The 16,331-nt window shown below is 40.1% G+C and overlaps 2 protein-coding genes across 4 annotated transcripts in view; one reads left to right on the top strand and one right to left on the bottom strand.

Annotated features, from left to right (window-relative positions):
• Positions 1-669, bottom strand: part of TEN1 (TEN1 subunit of CST complex) — a 41,980-nt gene extending 41,311 nt beyond the window's left edge. Inside the window, exon 1 of the mRNA XM_058284768.2 lies at positions 532-669. The gene's annotated coding sequence lies outside the window, so the exon portion shown is untranslated. The remainder of the gene's footprint in view (positions 1-531) is intronic.
• ACOX1 (acyl-CoA oxidase 1) overlaps positions 508-16,331 on the top strand; it is a 36,161-nt gene continuing 20,337 nt past the window's right edge. Inside the window, exons 1-5 of one of the 3 annotated variants that reach the window (XM_058284759.2) lie at positions 508-592; positions 889-1,023; positions 1,274-1,433; positions 13,857-14,017; positions 16,028-16,135. In XM_058284759.2, coding sequence (XP_058140742.1) covers positions 915-1,023; positions 1,274-1,433; positions 13,857-14,017; positions 16,028-16,135 — 538 coding nt within the window. In that variant the 5' untranslated portion in view covers positions 508-592; positions 889-914. Of the gene's footprint in view, positions 593-825; positions 1,024-1,273; positions 1,434-6,835; positions 14,018-16,027; positions 16,136-16,331 lie in introns of those variants that run through there. The other 2 variants (XM_058284760.2, XM_071210814.1) reach the window with 2 other exon arrangements.

The following is a 16,331-nucleotide window of genomic DNA, read 5'->3' as shown; positions in this document are numbered from 1 at the left end:
CTCGCTTTTCGTTGTAAATCCTCCCGGACTGGGTTTTCCGTCGTTGCTTTTCCTTCCCTTCTTCCTCCCTTTTTTTTTTTTTTTTTAATTTGGACTAGGTGTTTAAAACGTGCTTTGAAGACGAAAATAGCGAAAACAAACAAAAATGTCTGGATTCCAAAACGTCAAGACACCTTCAGTTCTCGTTCTTCGGAGCCAACCTCGTAACCGCGGGGAGTGCCCACAATTCCACACCGGACGCTGCGGCCCCCGCCTGCAGCAGCGAGGACGCCATTGCCGTAACAAAAGACAAGCGGAGCCTCTCTCCCCCGCCGTTTCTGACCCCTCGATCTCCCACCTAGGAGAATTTGGAGAAATCCCAAGACCGCCCCTCAGCCACTGCACACGGCCCACAGGTTCAGAGTCCCTTCCCCTTTCCCGGGCGGTCTTTGCCCGCGGACACCCGGAAGAGGTGGAAAAGGCGAGGCGCAAGGCGCAGGCGCAGACCCTCCTCAGCCTCGTGGTCCCGCCCCTTCCCAGCCCTTTTCTAACCTGTTCCCGGAGGCGCGGGTTGCTGCGGCCTTGAGTTCCCTCTTTCCGCCTGGCTTGTCACGTGAGGAGGGAGGGGCGGAAACCGGCAGTCCCCCACTGCCCGCACCCCAGGCAATCTCTTGACTTTCTTCCGGGGCCTCACTCCCCCGGCGGCCGCTCGGAGGCCTCCCCTGGCGGAGAGCTGGGGATCGGCCCGATCGGCGGCCGCGGCGCCGGCACCGCCTCGGCAGTCGCGGGTCACGCGCCGAGGGGCCGTGGGGGAAGAGGGGGCGGGCCGGGGGCGGGGTCCGGCCAGACGGGGCGGGGCCTGGCGCCTACCAGGCTGCCCTTAGAGCCGGGTCTGCCCCGGGGCCACAGGACAGTCGACGCCGCCAGCCGCCAACATGAATCCGGACCTGCGCAGGGAGCGAGCCGCCGCCAGCTTCAACCCGGAGCTGCTCACGCACATCCTGGACGGCAGCCCGGCCAACACTCGGCGCCGCCGAGAGATCGGTGAGGGCGGCGCCCGGCCGAACCGGGTCCTCTCTCGGTGGGGAGTCGGGGGCGCCGTGGGATTTGGGCCTCAGCCTCTCGCTCAGCTCTAGGGGAGCCGGAATCCGTGCTTCGAGGGGCGGCCTGTGGCGGAGGGAACTCGCCTCCCCTTCCCGAGAGGGGACCTGTGTCCGCGGCTCGGACACCCCGCTCTGATTGAGAAACGGAGCTCTGAATTCCTGTCTTCCTTTTGCCCTTTAATCCCTTCCAGAGAACCTGCTTCTGAACGACCCGGACTTCCAGCATGAGGACTTGAACTTCCTCACTCGCGGCCAGCGTTACGAGGTGGCTGTCAGGAAGAGTGCCTGCATGGTGAAGAAGATGAGGGAGTTTGACATTGCAGACCCCAAAGAAATCATGTGGTTCAAAAGGTAGGTATACCTTAGCATAGAACAAGTGCTGTAAGCCCACGCTTTGTGGGTGCCGTCTGAGGTGTCCTTTTCTTGTGCTTGACGTTTAAAGACTCAAACTGGAATATTTTCACTCCACTCTATAAGTTATATGTATTTACTTTTGCATCCAAGACTTTTAGTGGGATGGCATATTTGTGGAATGCTGAAAAACGACTTTTCCATATGTAAGGAGGCCTACTGAAATTGGAAAGATTTTTCGAGTGGCAAATCCAAACATTTAAACATTTGGAGCAATAACAGATTCTGCGTTCATATGATAGTATACAATTTGATTGCTTAAAATGATGGAAAATAGGAGAGTGGATGAAGAACACAGAATGAATATAAAGTATTCTAAGAACCCAGCATTGTTGAATCTGGTGGCAGATTCATTCTTGTCTGTATGAGATGTCATAAAAACATGTCTTCGGGTGCTGGTGCTGAAGATAGTATGACCTTTTTTCAGACCATCTATTTTTATTTTTATTTTTTGGTCTTCTTTTCAGTTAGAAATTAAATACACACAGTTTGCCTTAATCTAAATAAACACTATTATTACATGATCTTAGTACAGGTTCTTTTGAACTGGCATCTCATTTCTGGATATTTCCTCAGGTAGGGTTCTACGTTTTAGAACAATATTTTTATCAGTGGGTATTAAGTTATATAAATGATATAAAAGAAGTAAGAAAAAATGAAGCATGTTACAAGTTCTGCTTTTATGTAGTAATAATCATTCTTCCCTGACACTACTGCCTCTGTTACATTTTATATCTAATTATCTTTTATTTGACTTGGTTATCATTATCAAGATAAAATAATTTACCCCGACCTTTAGGACTGTCCTCAGAATTCCATTCTATTTTAGTTACAAAATAGAGTGGTTTATATAATATGTTATTTATGTAATTATGTTGTTGTTATTACGTGCCAACTTCCATATGCTCTCTTTTACTTTTAAAGTTTGTAATTTATTAATTTGGGGCTACTAAAGCAGGGAAGACCTACAAGATTGTGTTTCTGAATTAAGTGAGTTGGATTTTCTAAACTCTTTTTAAAAAGTGAGGTTTTATTACTCCTTCAAATGACACTGAAAAGAGGAGTTTTTATTGTGGTGGGTGGTACAGTGTTTTGTTTCAAAGCCAATGTAGAAGAGTTCATAACTTAAAGTGTTTCAATGTGTAACCAAATTCAATCGAAGTCACAATGAAATAGAACAAAGTCCTTTATGTGGGTTAAAGATCAACGGACATCAGTCAGTTCTGTGCATGGTTTCTCATCTGAAATATTAAACTACAAACTGTTAATATTTTCTTTTACCCTTACAATATCCCTAGGATACCTAGCAAGATCAACTCCAGTTAAATAAGGGGGCTGAAGTTAGGCTTGGCAATGACCGAATGCCTTTGAGGCCAAGACTCCATCTATTGTAATTCACACCGATGTTCCATGTACAAATGAGAAATAAAAAATGCTGCCAATTCTCTATGACATCCATAAGTTGTGAGGTGCATTAGGATTCTTTAACGCTGGAGGTGGGATGTGGGGGAGTCTATGAGAATATGATGAAATACAGTAATATTTCCCTTTCTGGGAACTTTGGGCATTTATTGGTCTCTCTTACATTCATTTCTCCTGTCACAAAATAAAACTTATGAGAAGATTTTGATGATGACTCAATGCTAGTAAAATATGTTGAGCTTCTCAGCTTGAGCAGTTAAAAAAACTGTTCTCTCCAGTCCTTAACAAAATAGAGTTTGCTGTTCGGGTAATATAGAAGTTGTTTTCCTAATCTCCTTTCCTGTAATTTTGTCTTTTAACTATACCGTTTGCTCTGAAAAGAAAGCTGTAAACCATTATTATTTTTTTCTTGTTTTTTTCCAAGATTTATTTTAATTTTATTTATTCCCCACCCTTGCTGCTTTTGCTTGCTGTCTACTCTCTTCTTCCATTCACTGGGCCTTCTGTGGTGTCTGCTTATCTCCCTTTGTTGCATCATCTTGCTGTGCCAGCTCTCCGCGTGTGGGGCCATCAGCTCTTCGCCAGCCATGGTCCACTCTCTGCCGGCGTGGGCTAGCTTGCCTTCACAAGGAAGCCCCAGGATGCAAACCCAGGGCCTCCCATATAGTAGACGGGAGCCCAATCAATTGAGCCACAGCTGCTTCCCTGTAAAATGAAATGTAAAATTTCTAATGAAATTCAGTCATCATTTTTGCTATCCTTCTTGGATGTTTTTTAAGCTTGTTCCTTGAAAAGCTTAAAACAAGCACTCAGATTTTCTTTTGAGTTGATTTTCAAGTGGCCTCAAAAAAAAATCTTAGGGGCGGCAGACTTGGCCCAGTGGTTAGGGCGTCCGTCTACCACATGGGAGGTCCGCGGTTCAAACCCCAGGCCTCCTTGACCCGTGTGGAGCTGGCCCATGCGCAGTGCTGATGTGCGCAAGGAGTGCCCTGCCATGCACGGGTGTCCCCCCGTAGGGGAGCCCCACACACAAGGAGCGCGCCCTGTAAGGAGAGCCGCCCAGCACGAAAGAAAGTGCAGCCTACCCAGGAATGGCGCTGCCCACACGGAGAGCTGACACAAGATGACGCAACAAAAAGAAACAACAGAATCCCGCACCGCTAGCAACAGAAGCAGACAAAGAAGACGTAGCAAATAGATACAGAGAACAGACAACCAGGGTTGGGGGGGAATGGGAGAGAAATAAATAAATAAAAATCTTTAAAGAAATCTTAGCATTTTATTAACATAAATATTTGACAGTCTATTTTGTGTCACATAATTTTCACTCTTAAGTTATTCTAAAATTATTTTTGTACTAACGTCATCATTTTATAAACCTCAGAGTACTTTATTCAGCCTTCTCAGTTCCTTTATGGGAATATGAGTATTTAATGTTTCCTCCATTTTTAGCACTTAACATTAATTAATGCTTTTTTTCCCAGAAGTTTTTTTTTTTATTTGTTTTTAATGGTCATTTTCTCTCTGTATTTAAGAAAGGAGATAGAAAATGCATAAGACTTGTTGATTTTAAAAGATTGATTTATTTTATTTCATTTATTTATTTGCCCTCCCCTCTTGTTGTTTGTACTTGCTGTCTGCCATCAGCTCTCCATGGCAGCTTGGGCCAGCTTGCCTTCACCAGGAGGCCCCGGGAATTGAACCGGGGCCTCCCATATGGTGGACGGGAGCCCAATCACCTGATCCACATCTGCCCCCCAAGACTTGTTGATTTTAGTAAGACATGATTGTTAGGGAACGTTCTTAGTCTTGTCTTTGAGAGAATGATTTGTACACTTATCTAAAGTGTTATTTCTGTACTAGCCTAGTAAGCTACAGCTAATTGAAGTTACTTGGAAACTCCTTAACTTAACCTTTTCTGTTCTTTCTCCTTTCTCCTATTTCCCTCCATTCAGTTTACATTAACATTTGATATTGGTGTAAAAATCATAGACTCTCAGGGCCCCAAAGCATTATAGATGTTGGCCAGTACAGTCATTTCTTTGATGTTTGACTGTGTCTGCCCCATAATTTCTGAAAAATTATCTTCCCCCTAGACTTATGCCCCCCAAACCAACAGCAACAGAGAAAACAGTTTCCACTGGTGGAAATGAGCTGCTTCTCTTGATGTGTTTTTTTTTTTTTTAAACAGGTGATTTAGGGCACAGAAGCTATTCCCTCTGGTGGAATCTGTATTTATTACATTAATTCACTCTGGTTAATAAGAAATAGCAATATCTAAAGAACATGCATGGAGAAAATTGTTTTCAAGCAGATAATTATTTGTATAAGATAGAAAGGGAAGTGAGAATTTGTGTGGTATTTATTTAGGTAATAGGAAAATTTAAGATTTATGTTATGTTTACTATTGTTTCTTGTAAGTTAGTGGGGTGGTTTCAGGGCCTCTGCAGAAGTGGATTGGCAGTCTACCCCATCTCCCTTGAATTCCTCATTGTGCATACTTTGCTTCCTGTTCATTTCGTGAGATGTCGTGAAGATCAGTTAGATGATATAAAATGTATAATACAGCAGAGGCAAGGCATACTAATTTGTGTAATTTGTATTTTGACTGTTGCATGGACTTTTATGAGAATATAGTTGAGATCTGAATTTCATTGTGCTCCAGGGTTCCCTTCACCTGGGCCAATGTTCAGAGACCATAGGGGATGATTTTCTTTTTTTTCTTTTTTTTAACTAACCTGACATTGTCTTTAATAACCTGACATTGATTCATAATATGAAAAGAAGATTCAAACTTGTTCCCTTTATAGGAGATGCTAACACGATTGCCTCACACAAGCATGATCAAAGGCAATAATGAAACTGGATTCTGTTGAGCAAGGGGAATAAACAGGGCTTCAAGGCGCACAGACCGAAGTGCCTGTTTAAGGAAAGACTCCGACGGGTAGTAGTGGCCGAAGAGACATGAAATAATGAGGGACCCTCAGAGGACAGGGCATGGCTGCTGGATCATGAGTACCTTGAAGCGTTTCTTGATGGCCATTCGGTGTTGCGAGTATTTGTTGTCTGGGAAGAACCTTGTCTGGGAAGAACCGGGCAGGGTGGGTTGAACATGTCACTTGTCCCTTTGGGTCAAGCTTCTTCAGCGTGTAGACGCAGTCTCCCTGCTCCTTGAGGTGATACTGGAGAAACATGACCACACTCAGCCAGAAACTCCAACTCCGTCTGCAATGCTGTCTGCAGCTACAGGGGATGAATTTTTAAGATATTTTTGTTTACATTATCTAGGGAAAGGGAGTTTAAGTTCTTTTTCATCCTCAAAACAATTAAGCTAAAAACAAACAGAAAACAACACCAGCTCCAAAAGATCCAACCAGTGAAACTAACAACACTAACAAAACCAAAAACAAACAATGGTGGTTTTTTTTTAGGCTAACATCTGGGTAGAATTTGCTTCCTGGATTAAGTATAGAATTTTAAAAGGAATTCTTGCCCCTAAATGGCAAGGGGAAGAAGAGATACCACTGGGTTCTGCTCCTGGTTTTTAAAGTAGTAAAATGGTCAGTTTTACATAAAACTTCAAAAGAAATGGATTTATATTTTCTGTATCTTTGTCCCGAGAGCCAAAATTGTTTGGCAGGAGGGGAACAGGTATAGCTTAAATGGTTGAGCACCTGCTTCCTATATGCAAGGTCCAGGGATTGATCCCCCCATTACCTCCTAAAAACAAAACAAACAGAAACAAACAAATGGAAAAAAACAACTCCAGTTAGGGAGCGGATTTGGTCAGTGGTGGAGCACCTTCTTCTCATGTACAAGGTCCCAGCTTCAGTCCCTGGTACCTCCCCCCAAAAAAAGAATGTGTGATAGAATGTAGTTTCTAGAGTGAGGCTAAGATCCTTTTCTTTTCTTTCCTGTAGAAAACTTTTGGTCAATGTGGATCCTATGAACCTCAATTACACCATGTTTATTCCTACCTTGCTGAATCAGGGCACCACTGCTCAGCAGGAGAAATGGCTGCATTCTGCCACAGGAGCCCAGATAATTGGCACCTATGCCCAGACCGAAATGGGCCACGGTTAGTCCATGGGGGAGGGTCAGTGGAGGGTCAGGACTTTACTTCACAGTGACTCCCAGGTTTGATTTTCTGCTGCTATACATTTGTGATTTTATTTTTAAATGGTCCAATCTTAAAATTCAGTTTCTTATTTTCTCATAGGTCATTTTTCCAAAACTGATCCAGGATTCTGACCCGTGAACACCTTTGAATCCTATTTCTTAAAGCCTTTTATGACCCCATTTTAACAGATGCTGAGCACTTTGGAAACATGGGGTTTAAAGTGTGACCAAACACTTTAAAGTGTGGCATGAAAGGGTTCATGCCTCAGCAATATCTGGAAGATGCCTCTCTGCTTTAATGAAATTATAAATGTGTGGGTTTTAATGAAGGTAGAGGGTTATCACCGTTAAGTGTCTCCCTGCTCTTCCATTGCCCATTGGCAGGGTGCAAAATATATTCCATGGTTTTCTTCATCTGACTCCAGCAGTCTTTCTATACAATTATTAAAATACCCGTCCATGAACTCTTTTTATTACTAGTAATTCTTGATTAAATTGTCCCTAAACCCCCAACTACCTTCAAAAAGTTTTGCTTTTGGTCTTAATAGGAAGTAGGTTTGTTTTTGTAGACAAAGCTAGTAGCGCAAACTCATTTCTAATTATAATGGAAAGAGAAATGAAGAAGAGGAATGCAAATACCAAGAAAACTTCATTTTGAGTTTGGTTTGGTGCTTTCTGATTTATTAATTGGTTTAAGGAAAATGTTTTGTTTACCATAATCCCATGGAGACTCCAGATTGTAGCCATGGCATGACATTACAAACACCCTGCTTAACTCTCCAGACTTATCTTCAGGATGGCCAGAGCTGAAGTGACAACCCTGAAAAAAGATTACAGATTTCCTAAGGGAAGGGTGGTAACACTCTTTTGCCATTCCCCTCTCTGGGAGTGTATGTTTACCTATGTTTTGTAATGCGGAAATCCACTTTGTCTTTGTGGAACAGCATCCTTTTTTGTATTAGGCTTCCTCGTGGTAGAATGGATGTAACTTAGTAGTCACATTATTGATAGTAGGCATAAGATGTGAACCGATCTGAGGTTTAGTGGGTCTGTTACATATACCTCTTTTTGGCCTGGTCCTACTGCCTCTATTTATAAAGAACATTCTCAGATATGTATTTGCTGAAGTTTTGAAAGGAGAGAGGAAGAAATGAGAAGTTTAACTTTACTGGTTTGAGGGTTGGGCTAAGACCCTATGTTGCTCTAGGTGGGTGTACATTTGTTAGAGTTTTATTTTCCCTTATTGCTTCTAGTTTTAGGATATTTTCTTGTCTTTGAACCAGTTTTGTCTTATCTCCATAGTTTGTTTTGGAGAACAAAGCCATCATATTAGGTCTTGTTCCTTGTTGGTATTTTCTTCATTCGTGTTGCTCAGTTGTGCTTTTCTGACTGTCATTCTTTTACATGGAAGCCAGTTCTGTTTGTGGGTTAATTTCCATCGTGTGATGGTATAGCTTTATATAGCACATATAAAGTCCCCCGCATCAAAGAGATTAGTGATAGAATACTTGTACAGAATGAAGATCTGATTATTTAAACTCTGTGACTTGGGAAAATTTAAAATTCTGATGCCATTGGTCAACAATGATCACCTAAACATTCTCACGGAATTAGCTGTTCTTTGAGTTTGTGTTTCGTTCATCTCTCGGCAGCCGTTGAGAAGTAGAGACTCAGTATTGCTCAGGCTCATCACAGGCTCTTTAAGAATCTTCAAATTCAACCACATGCAGAAAGTCCTGATCACCCAGTTTTCTCTCTTCCTCCAGAATATGTCTTCTCTGCTCTAAATACTCAATTGTCTATGTATGCATGTGAAGAAATCTTAACACACCCCGACTGTGGGTCTGTGGGTTTTGATCAAGGGCAGAGGCCCCGTCCCAACAAGGGTACCCCCCTGGGGTCCTGGTGTTGAAGGGATTGCCTGGGGAACCTGGCCCCGGCAGTCCAGACATAATCATCCTGACCACAGTGTTTCTGAGTCACAAAGCAGGTGGTATGTTTGGCCCTTAAACAGCGTATTTGATCATTTCAAGTCCTGGCCACTACATAGGGATTCCTCTTGCCTCCCCCCCCCCCTTTATTATTGGTATTATTTAGGAAAACAGCATTCACATAATCCATAGTTATTATTCTGGAAAATGATGCAACGTCTTCACAGATTTCCATCATTGACTATTTAAATATGGAATAAAGCACCTTTCTTCCTTTGAAATCTGCCAGTCGGTAGTGAACTAGATTTTAAGTTGTTGACCTTTTCCCCCCCTGCACATCACCACTCTGTTTCCTGAAGCCGGATAGTCTCCTGTTCTTTGTCCCAGTTTTTCTCTCCCCTGTTGGACTTTGCACGAAACTTGCTCCCCTGTGTATTTGGGCTATTCAAACTTTCCCACTGTTATTAACAATGCTACTGTAAACTTCTTTACAAAAGCTCTGTTCTTTGGAGTTGTACCTTTGGAATATCTTCCTCAGAAATAAATGACTGCATCAAAGGGAATAAACATTTTAAAGCTTTTTTAAATTCAAGAGTTCCTGAAACAGTCACTTTACAATATATTTAGCAACTTATGAGTATACTCTGGTGTCCCAATAGCCCCATCAACATAGCTGCTCTAATTTATTTTTGCTACTGCAATATGTACCTAAGTTAAAGTATTTCATATTCCATTGCTTGTGAGCCTGGATTTACAACCTGCTTTTGTTCATTGTCTGTATTTCCTTTTTGTGAAATAGGTTAAAATTTTCTCTCTCCCATAACTTGAGTAATTATCTTCTGTTTTCTTCCCTTTTGTGTGTGTGTGGTTTATGTTTAGTGCTTTTGATTTGAGTTATGATGTGGGGTGAGAAATGAATCCCATTCTGTTTTCTAGATTTGTAACATGTATAAACTAAATAATAAGTTATTAACTAATTAACAGCTCTTTTCTCATTGTTAATGATCTTTCTGGTTTGTCTTAGTGTTTTTTTAAACAAATCAATTTTATTGATACATACTAATAAAGCATACAGTTCATCCAAATTGTTCATTCAGTGGTGTTTGGTATAATACAATAATTGTGCATTTATCACCTCAGTCATTATTAGAGCATTTTCATTATTTCTGTAGTAATAATAAAAAACAGACAAACAAACAAGAAAAGTCTTAATCTCTCAATCTTTCTGTTTCCCCTGCTGTACATGGCTGCTGTTTCTGGGTATTCTTGCACAATTATTTATTAAGCAGTTTTATTAAGATATACTCACCTATGACACGACCTTTCTAAAGTGTATAATCAGTGGCTTCTAGATAATCACAATGTTGTGCATTCATCATCACACAATTTTTAAATTATTTCATTACTCCAAAACCAAAATGTCATAGCATTTTTATAATAATTTAAAGTTATTTCCAGAACTTTAAATGTATTGCACTGATTTGTTTTTCTCCTAACATTATAAACTTTGGTTCATTGTAGTTAGTAAGATATTTTAAAAATATGATAGATCAAGACTATTGTTATTAAATTTAAATATATGTATATTTGGTTTCTTGCCTACTTATTCTTCTAGATGCATTCCAATCTCAATTTGTCCAGTTCCAAAAAATATGCTACAGAAATTTTAAATTAGTGCTATAGTGAATCCATGTATTTTCTTGTAAAATTGTTGTCTCTACTATATTTAGTTCTTGCAGCCAGGAATTATTCTTTTTTGTTATTCATATCTTCTTTTATTTATTCTATTAGTTATTTATATTTTTTCTTAAATATATTTTAATACCCCTTTACTGGTGTTTCCACTCGAATGATCCTAGTAGATAGAATGCAGCTGAATTGTTTTTATGGCCTGTGGCTTTTCGATATTCATTTATCATTGCTGATATTTTATTATTGTTGATTTCCTGGGATTATAATCTTGCTACCCATAGTGACACTATTTTTAGTTCTCCCTTTCTCATACATTATTAATCTAATCATTTTTCTCTCAGTTATGGCTTTTGCAGCCCTGTGTCATGTGGAAAGAAGGACTGGCATACTCTTTTGGTATGATGTTTTTAAAAGAACTGACTCTAGCACTTCATTAAGTATAATGTTGGTGCTTTGTATTTTTAAGATACATTATTTTATAATAACATAACCATACATAACCAACTTTTAACAACAAATAATTGATTTAAGTTAAAAAAAAACAAAAACAAAAAGTCACATTCTTTTTGTAACATTTCTGAATAATCTTTGAAACAAGAAACTTTTTACTCCTGAAAATATTCCTCAGTCTCAAAACAGTTTCTGATTATGGTAATTATGCCCCCTACCCTACTTAAGTGTATTTTGTGGTAACCTTTCGTATTCATTATTATTCCTTAATACAGCATCCTGATACAGACCCCTTCCATAAGTGTGAAGGGGTGTATCATAGAGGCTTTTCTTTCACAAGGAATCACTCTGATTTCTAGGAATGCAAAATAGCATGTTGGCACTAAAAGTGGCTGATTCCCAGGTCCCAGTTTTCAGTCCTAGTTCAAAGAGTTTTCTCCTTTTGGGTCCTAAGTGTACATTTATTTTTATTCCTAGGCACTAGACACTGTTCTTTTAAAAGCTGGGGAACAATTGAGTTTCCTGTTCATGAGGGAAAGACATTCTCTGGTCCCATAAATATATTTTTCCTGAGATTTCCTCTTTTTTTTATTTAAAGAAACTGGAGCCAGGGAATGAACCTGGAAACCTTGTATGTGAGACACTGGAGCTCAACTACTTAGCCACATTGGCTCCCTTAAGTTGTTTTTTTTTTGTTTGCTTGTTTGCTTATTATTGTTTTTTTTTGTTGTTAGGAGGCACTGGGAACTGAACCCAGAACTTCCCATGTGGGAAGCAGGCGCTCAACTGCTTGAGCCACATCTGTTTTCTAGCTTGTCTTTTTTTTTTTTAACTTTATTTTGAAATGATTATAGATTCATAGGAATTTTTTTTTAATTCATAGGAATTTGCAAAAATATTACAGTGGTTACATCTTTTGGGATTTCCATTTTTTACTCTGTCGAGCTCAGCTCTGATGTTAGCACATCTTTGTAGAGTCCTCATCATAGCATTCAGTCCAGGTTTCCACTTGCGTGGTTATGTGCCCAGTTAGAGGACAGGATTAGGCAAGGAGTTCCTTGTTCTTGTCTTGCCATTATCTTTTTGACATGAACAATGTATTTAACCCATTCACTCTTAATTTTCTCTGTAAAATGAGGGAGTCAATTAAGTATTCTTTGATTTTTATGTGATTGTTTAGCTGAAAGCCTGATCACCTGATTGGAAGAGAGAATTGATGAATTCTTGCCTGCACATTGTGCCCTGGTGTTCTTTCCTCCTTTACTTTCCTTTTCCCTTTTCCCTTTCCTTTCTCTGTATGGAACAAACTGAGAAATTTTAAAGCTGAAATGTCACTCAGGCTCATTTCCAAGATATTAAAGAGAATAATAGGGAAGCAGACTTGGCCCAAGGGATAGGGCGTCCGCCTACCACATGGGAGGTCCGCGGTTCAAACCCAGGGCCTCCTTGACCCATGTGATGCGCTGTCCCACGCGCAGTGCTGATGCGCGCAAGGAGTGCCATGACACGCAGGAGTGTCCCCCACATAGGGGAGCCCGATGCATAAGGAGTGTGCCCTGTAAGGAGAGCCACCCAGCGCGAAAGAAAGTGCAGCCTGCCGGAGAATGGCGCCGCACACGGAGAACTGACGCAGCAAGATGACGCAACAAGAATAGACACAGATTCCTGGTGCTGCTGACAACAGTACAACAATGGAAGCAGATACGGAAGAACACACAGCGAATAGACACAGAGAGCAGACAACGGGGTGGGGGGGTGAGGGGGGAGGGAAGGGGAGAGAAATAAATAAAAAATAAATCTTAAAAAAAAAAAGAATAATAAGAGCATTATGGATTTGGTTCATTTAGAGCTGGAAGTTAAACAATCCAGTGATGTGGCATATTGAATTTTTTCCTATTCAAATTCTCACGGAAGTCTAAGGCACCTGCAAATTTAAATGGAAAAGAGTGTCCTCAGAAGGTCTATTTAAAATGGACTAAAACCGAGATAAGATGTTCATTATCATTAGTGATAATTTCCATTTAATTGTGATAGAGAGCATGTTATGCATGAATCTGTTTGTAATTATTATGATCTTCCCTAGAAATTGGAAGTTGTCTTTTTGTGTTTTTTTGTGTGTTTTTTTTTTCCTGAAATTATTGGAATGAAGAGCACTGTCAGTTTTTGTATTCAATTGTTTCAGTAGAACATGGCTGAATATTTGATGTCATGAATCAGAATGAAACGATCAAAGTTATGTGAGGAGTGTGGCTCTATGCTGGTTCTTCTGTGGGCAAACAGAAAAGAGTCCAGCTTAGAAGCATTGAAAATGCAAATAAGAATCTGTTGTCATTCTAAGAGAATACTCTGTTCTCCTGTCTCACCTTCTAATCAGAATAAATCATCGTACAACTTAAATTCTCCATTCCGTCCAGCCTCTTTGATTTTATTGCTATGCTGGAATGAATCCTCTGCCTTGCTCCCATGGTTTTAAGCTGCACAGGCTTTGGAATAAGTAGCCAGTTATTTTAGAGATGAGTAGCACTGGAAAACACTCCTATCCAACTTAAGAAAAAATCAAAATTGCCATGATTTATGAAATAATACAGAAAAGGCAGTACTCCCATCTGTGCTAAGATCCATGCAATTGATTCATATTTACAGAAGGTTTTTTTTTTTCTCCTCCTCTTACTATATCTGTTCAAATTGCTGATTCTTCCACACCTGATGACTCTTCTCTCAAATGTCCACCCTTGGTGTTTCATCAAAGCCTTGCGCACCGAGGGCTGCCTGAGCCTCTGGATCTTCACTTGGGCATGTTCCTGCCCACCTTGCTTCACCAGGCAACTGCGGAGCAGCAGGAGCACTTCTTCATGCCTGCCTGGAACTTGGAGATCATTGGCACTTATGCCCAGACAGAGATGGGTCATGGTATGGTGCATTCAGTCTACCTTCTGGGTGGGGTGGGGCCCTGCAAGCTTGGCATGTGTGGAGCACCCACTGTGCGCTAGCCTTGGCATCTTGGCATACTCTGGTCTATGAGTGAGATCTTTCTGCAGAAACCAGGTGCTTCACACATTCAGGTCTTGGCATAGACATTGCACTGGTCAGTGAAAATTAAAGTTGATGCTATCATAAAGATAGGCTGATTATTTTTCTCATATTGCCCTTCAGAAGGTCAAGAATTGCAAGTCAGGCCCTCTTGACCAAATGGTTCTTCCAAGTTTGCTGGCATCTAGAATCTGTATGAATATAGAATGTGAAACTATCTCTTTTTCATCATTTCACTGATTACCTTTATTATCACTATCTTAATGAACTTTTACAAATTCCAGAAGAAATAAAAGTTAGTAGTATGTATGCTCTTTGACTTGCTTAAGGAAAATGATTAGCTTATATAACAAGTGTGCAACATTTTGTACCTTGAATTCAGTAAAATTCTGAAGGTGGCTTGATCAGAGGTTAGGAAAAGTAAGAGAAGGTATTTTTCCAGGCAATGGATTTAAGACTCTGCATCTCCCCCCTTTCTTTTTTCTTACCATCTCTACCTCCCTTTCTTCAGGAACAAGGTGGAGCTCAAGGCAGTGGCTGTTCTTCTCAGCCTCCCTTCTGATTTGGTGACAGTTTGCCATTCATTTGCTTCTTTCTCTACTCTTCGGTTTCAGAAAAACTCTTCTAGGGTGTGTTTACCACCTCCGCTGCTTTATTTTATAGCTAGCTTGGCTCTATGCTTGGGTGGTGGTAGTGCTTTACAAGATTTCCCCATGACTCAAAGTAGAAAACTGCTTGGTTCAATGGTGCACTTGAAAACATTTTTATAATTATCTGTTCAATTAAATGTTACCTTTTTTCCTGTAAAAGGCTTCTTCGGTGAGATGCGTCTAAGTGTCTAATTCCTTGCCTCCCTCGGGAAATTCAGGATTAACAGCTGTGGATTACATATAAGTTGACCATTTTTATTGTGCAATTTGGAAGTTTCTAAATGTTTCAAGGTTTTAGGGTTTAGTGAGGTCCAGCATTATCAAAGCATTTGGTAAAAGGTTCTAAGCACTTGCTTCAATATATTATTATTGACAAGAGTACCACCTAAGGTGATTTTTCGCTACCTCTTTTCAAAGAAGTTTGGCATATTTGTATTGGGATGTAAACACAAATCCCTGTCCATGTCCAGGGAATCTGTGACGCTAGTCATACCAGTGAACCAGCTAGCTCTTAATAAGCACGGGCATTAGAAATCTGCAGGGTAAGTTCATACCTTGTTATTGGACCTTTGGGTGTCCAGGTCTTTTTTTCCATAATGGTTATACCCTTTTAAGCTCTTATTTTCAATCCTAGCAGTCATTCTGAAATAAATTGTCACTGTATAAAACCATTAGCTGAGCAAGCAAATGTAGCTCAGTGCTAGAGTGCCTGCTTCCTGTGTATGAGGCCCTGGATTCAATCCCTGATACTTTCTTTTAAAAAAGAAAGGAAAAAAATTAGCTGGAGTCTCTTCCTATCATGTATTATCTTATTCTTTGTAGTAATAAAAATTCCAGAATTTTGAATTGGTGAGGTAAACAATACATACAAGTTAAAATTGGCATATTTGTAACGTGTTTCAAGGCACGTAACTTCCCTGTTAAGTTCGTATGTTATGATCTTATAAAACTGTGATTCTAAGCTGCTTTATATATTCTTCTGGTTGATCTAACTAAGTAAATGTTACAAATTCACTGCCATAAGAGGACACTAAATCAATTATAGTGGCAGAATTTGCTTTACATATAGGAAATTAAATACCTTGTTCATTAACCAGTTTAGCTCATCTACAAACTTTTTTGTTGTTAGATTTTGTTGTTCCTTGAGATCCTAGAACTTAAATGACTGGGAAGGAAATTTTACTCTGTAGCAATTTTTCCTTCATATTCTATCTAAAGTAAATGCAATTTGTTTGCTTAGGGACTCATCTTCGAGGCTTAGAAACCACAGCCACTTATGACCCTAAAACCCAGGAGTTCATTCTCAACAGTCCTACTGTAACTTCTATTAAGTGGTGGCCTGGTGGACGTAAGTAAATTTTTCAGCATTTTCTGGATGTTTTGAAACTTTAGTGTAAGATTGTGTTTAGAATGTAGCATTTGTATTATATGAAAATATTAACTATTTCAATATTCTTGTGATTTATGCTATATGAATTTGTACATTTTGTAAAGTACAGATTTGATATTTGTTCTGCATTTCTTATTTTTTCTTTAAACAGTTC

The sequence above is a fragment of the Dasypus novemcinctus genome, chromosome 21 (genome assembly GCF_030445035.2).
Source record: "Dasypus novemcinctus isolate mDasNov1 chromosome 21, mDasNov1.1.hap2, whole genome shotgun sequence".
Lineage (NCBI taxonomy): Eukaryota > Metazoa > Chordata > Mammalia > Cingulata > Dasypodidae > Dasypus > Dasypus novemcinctus.
This window is presented reverse-complemented; position numbering and strand designations above follow the sequence as displayed.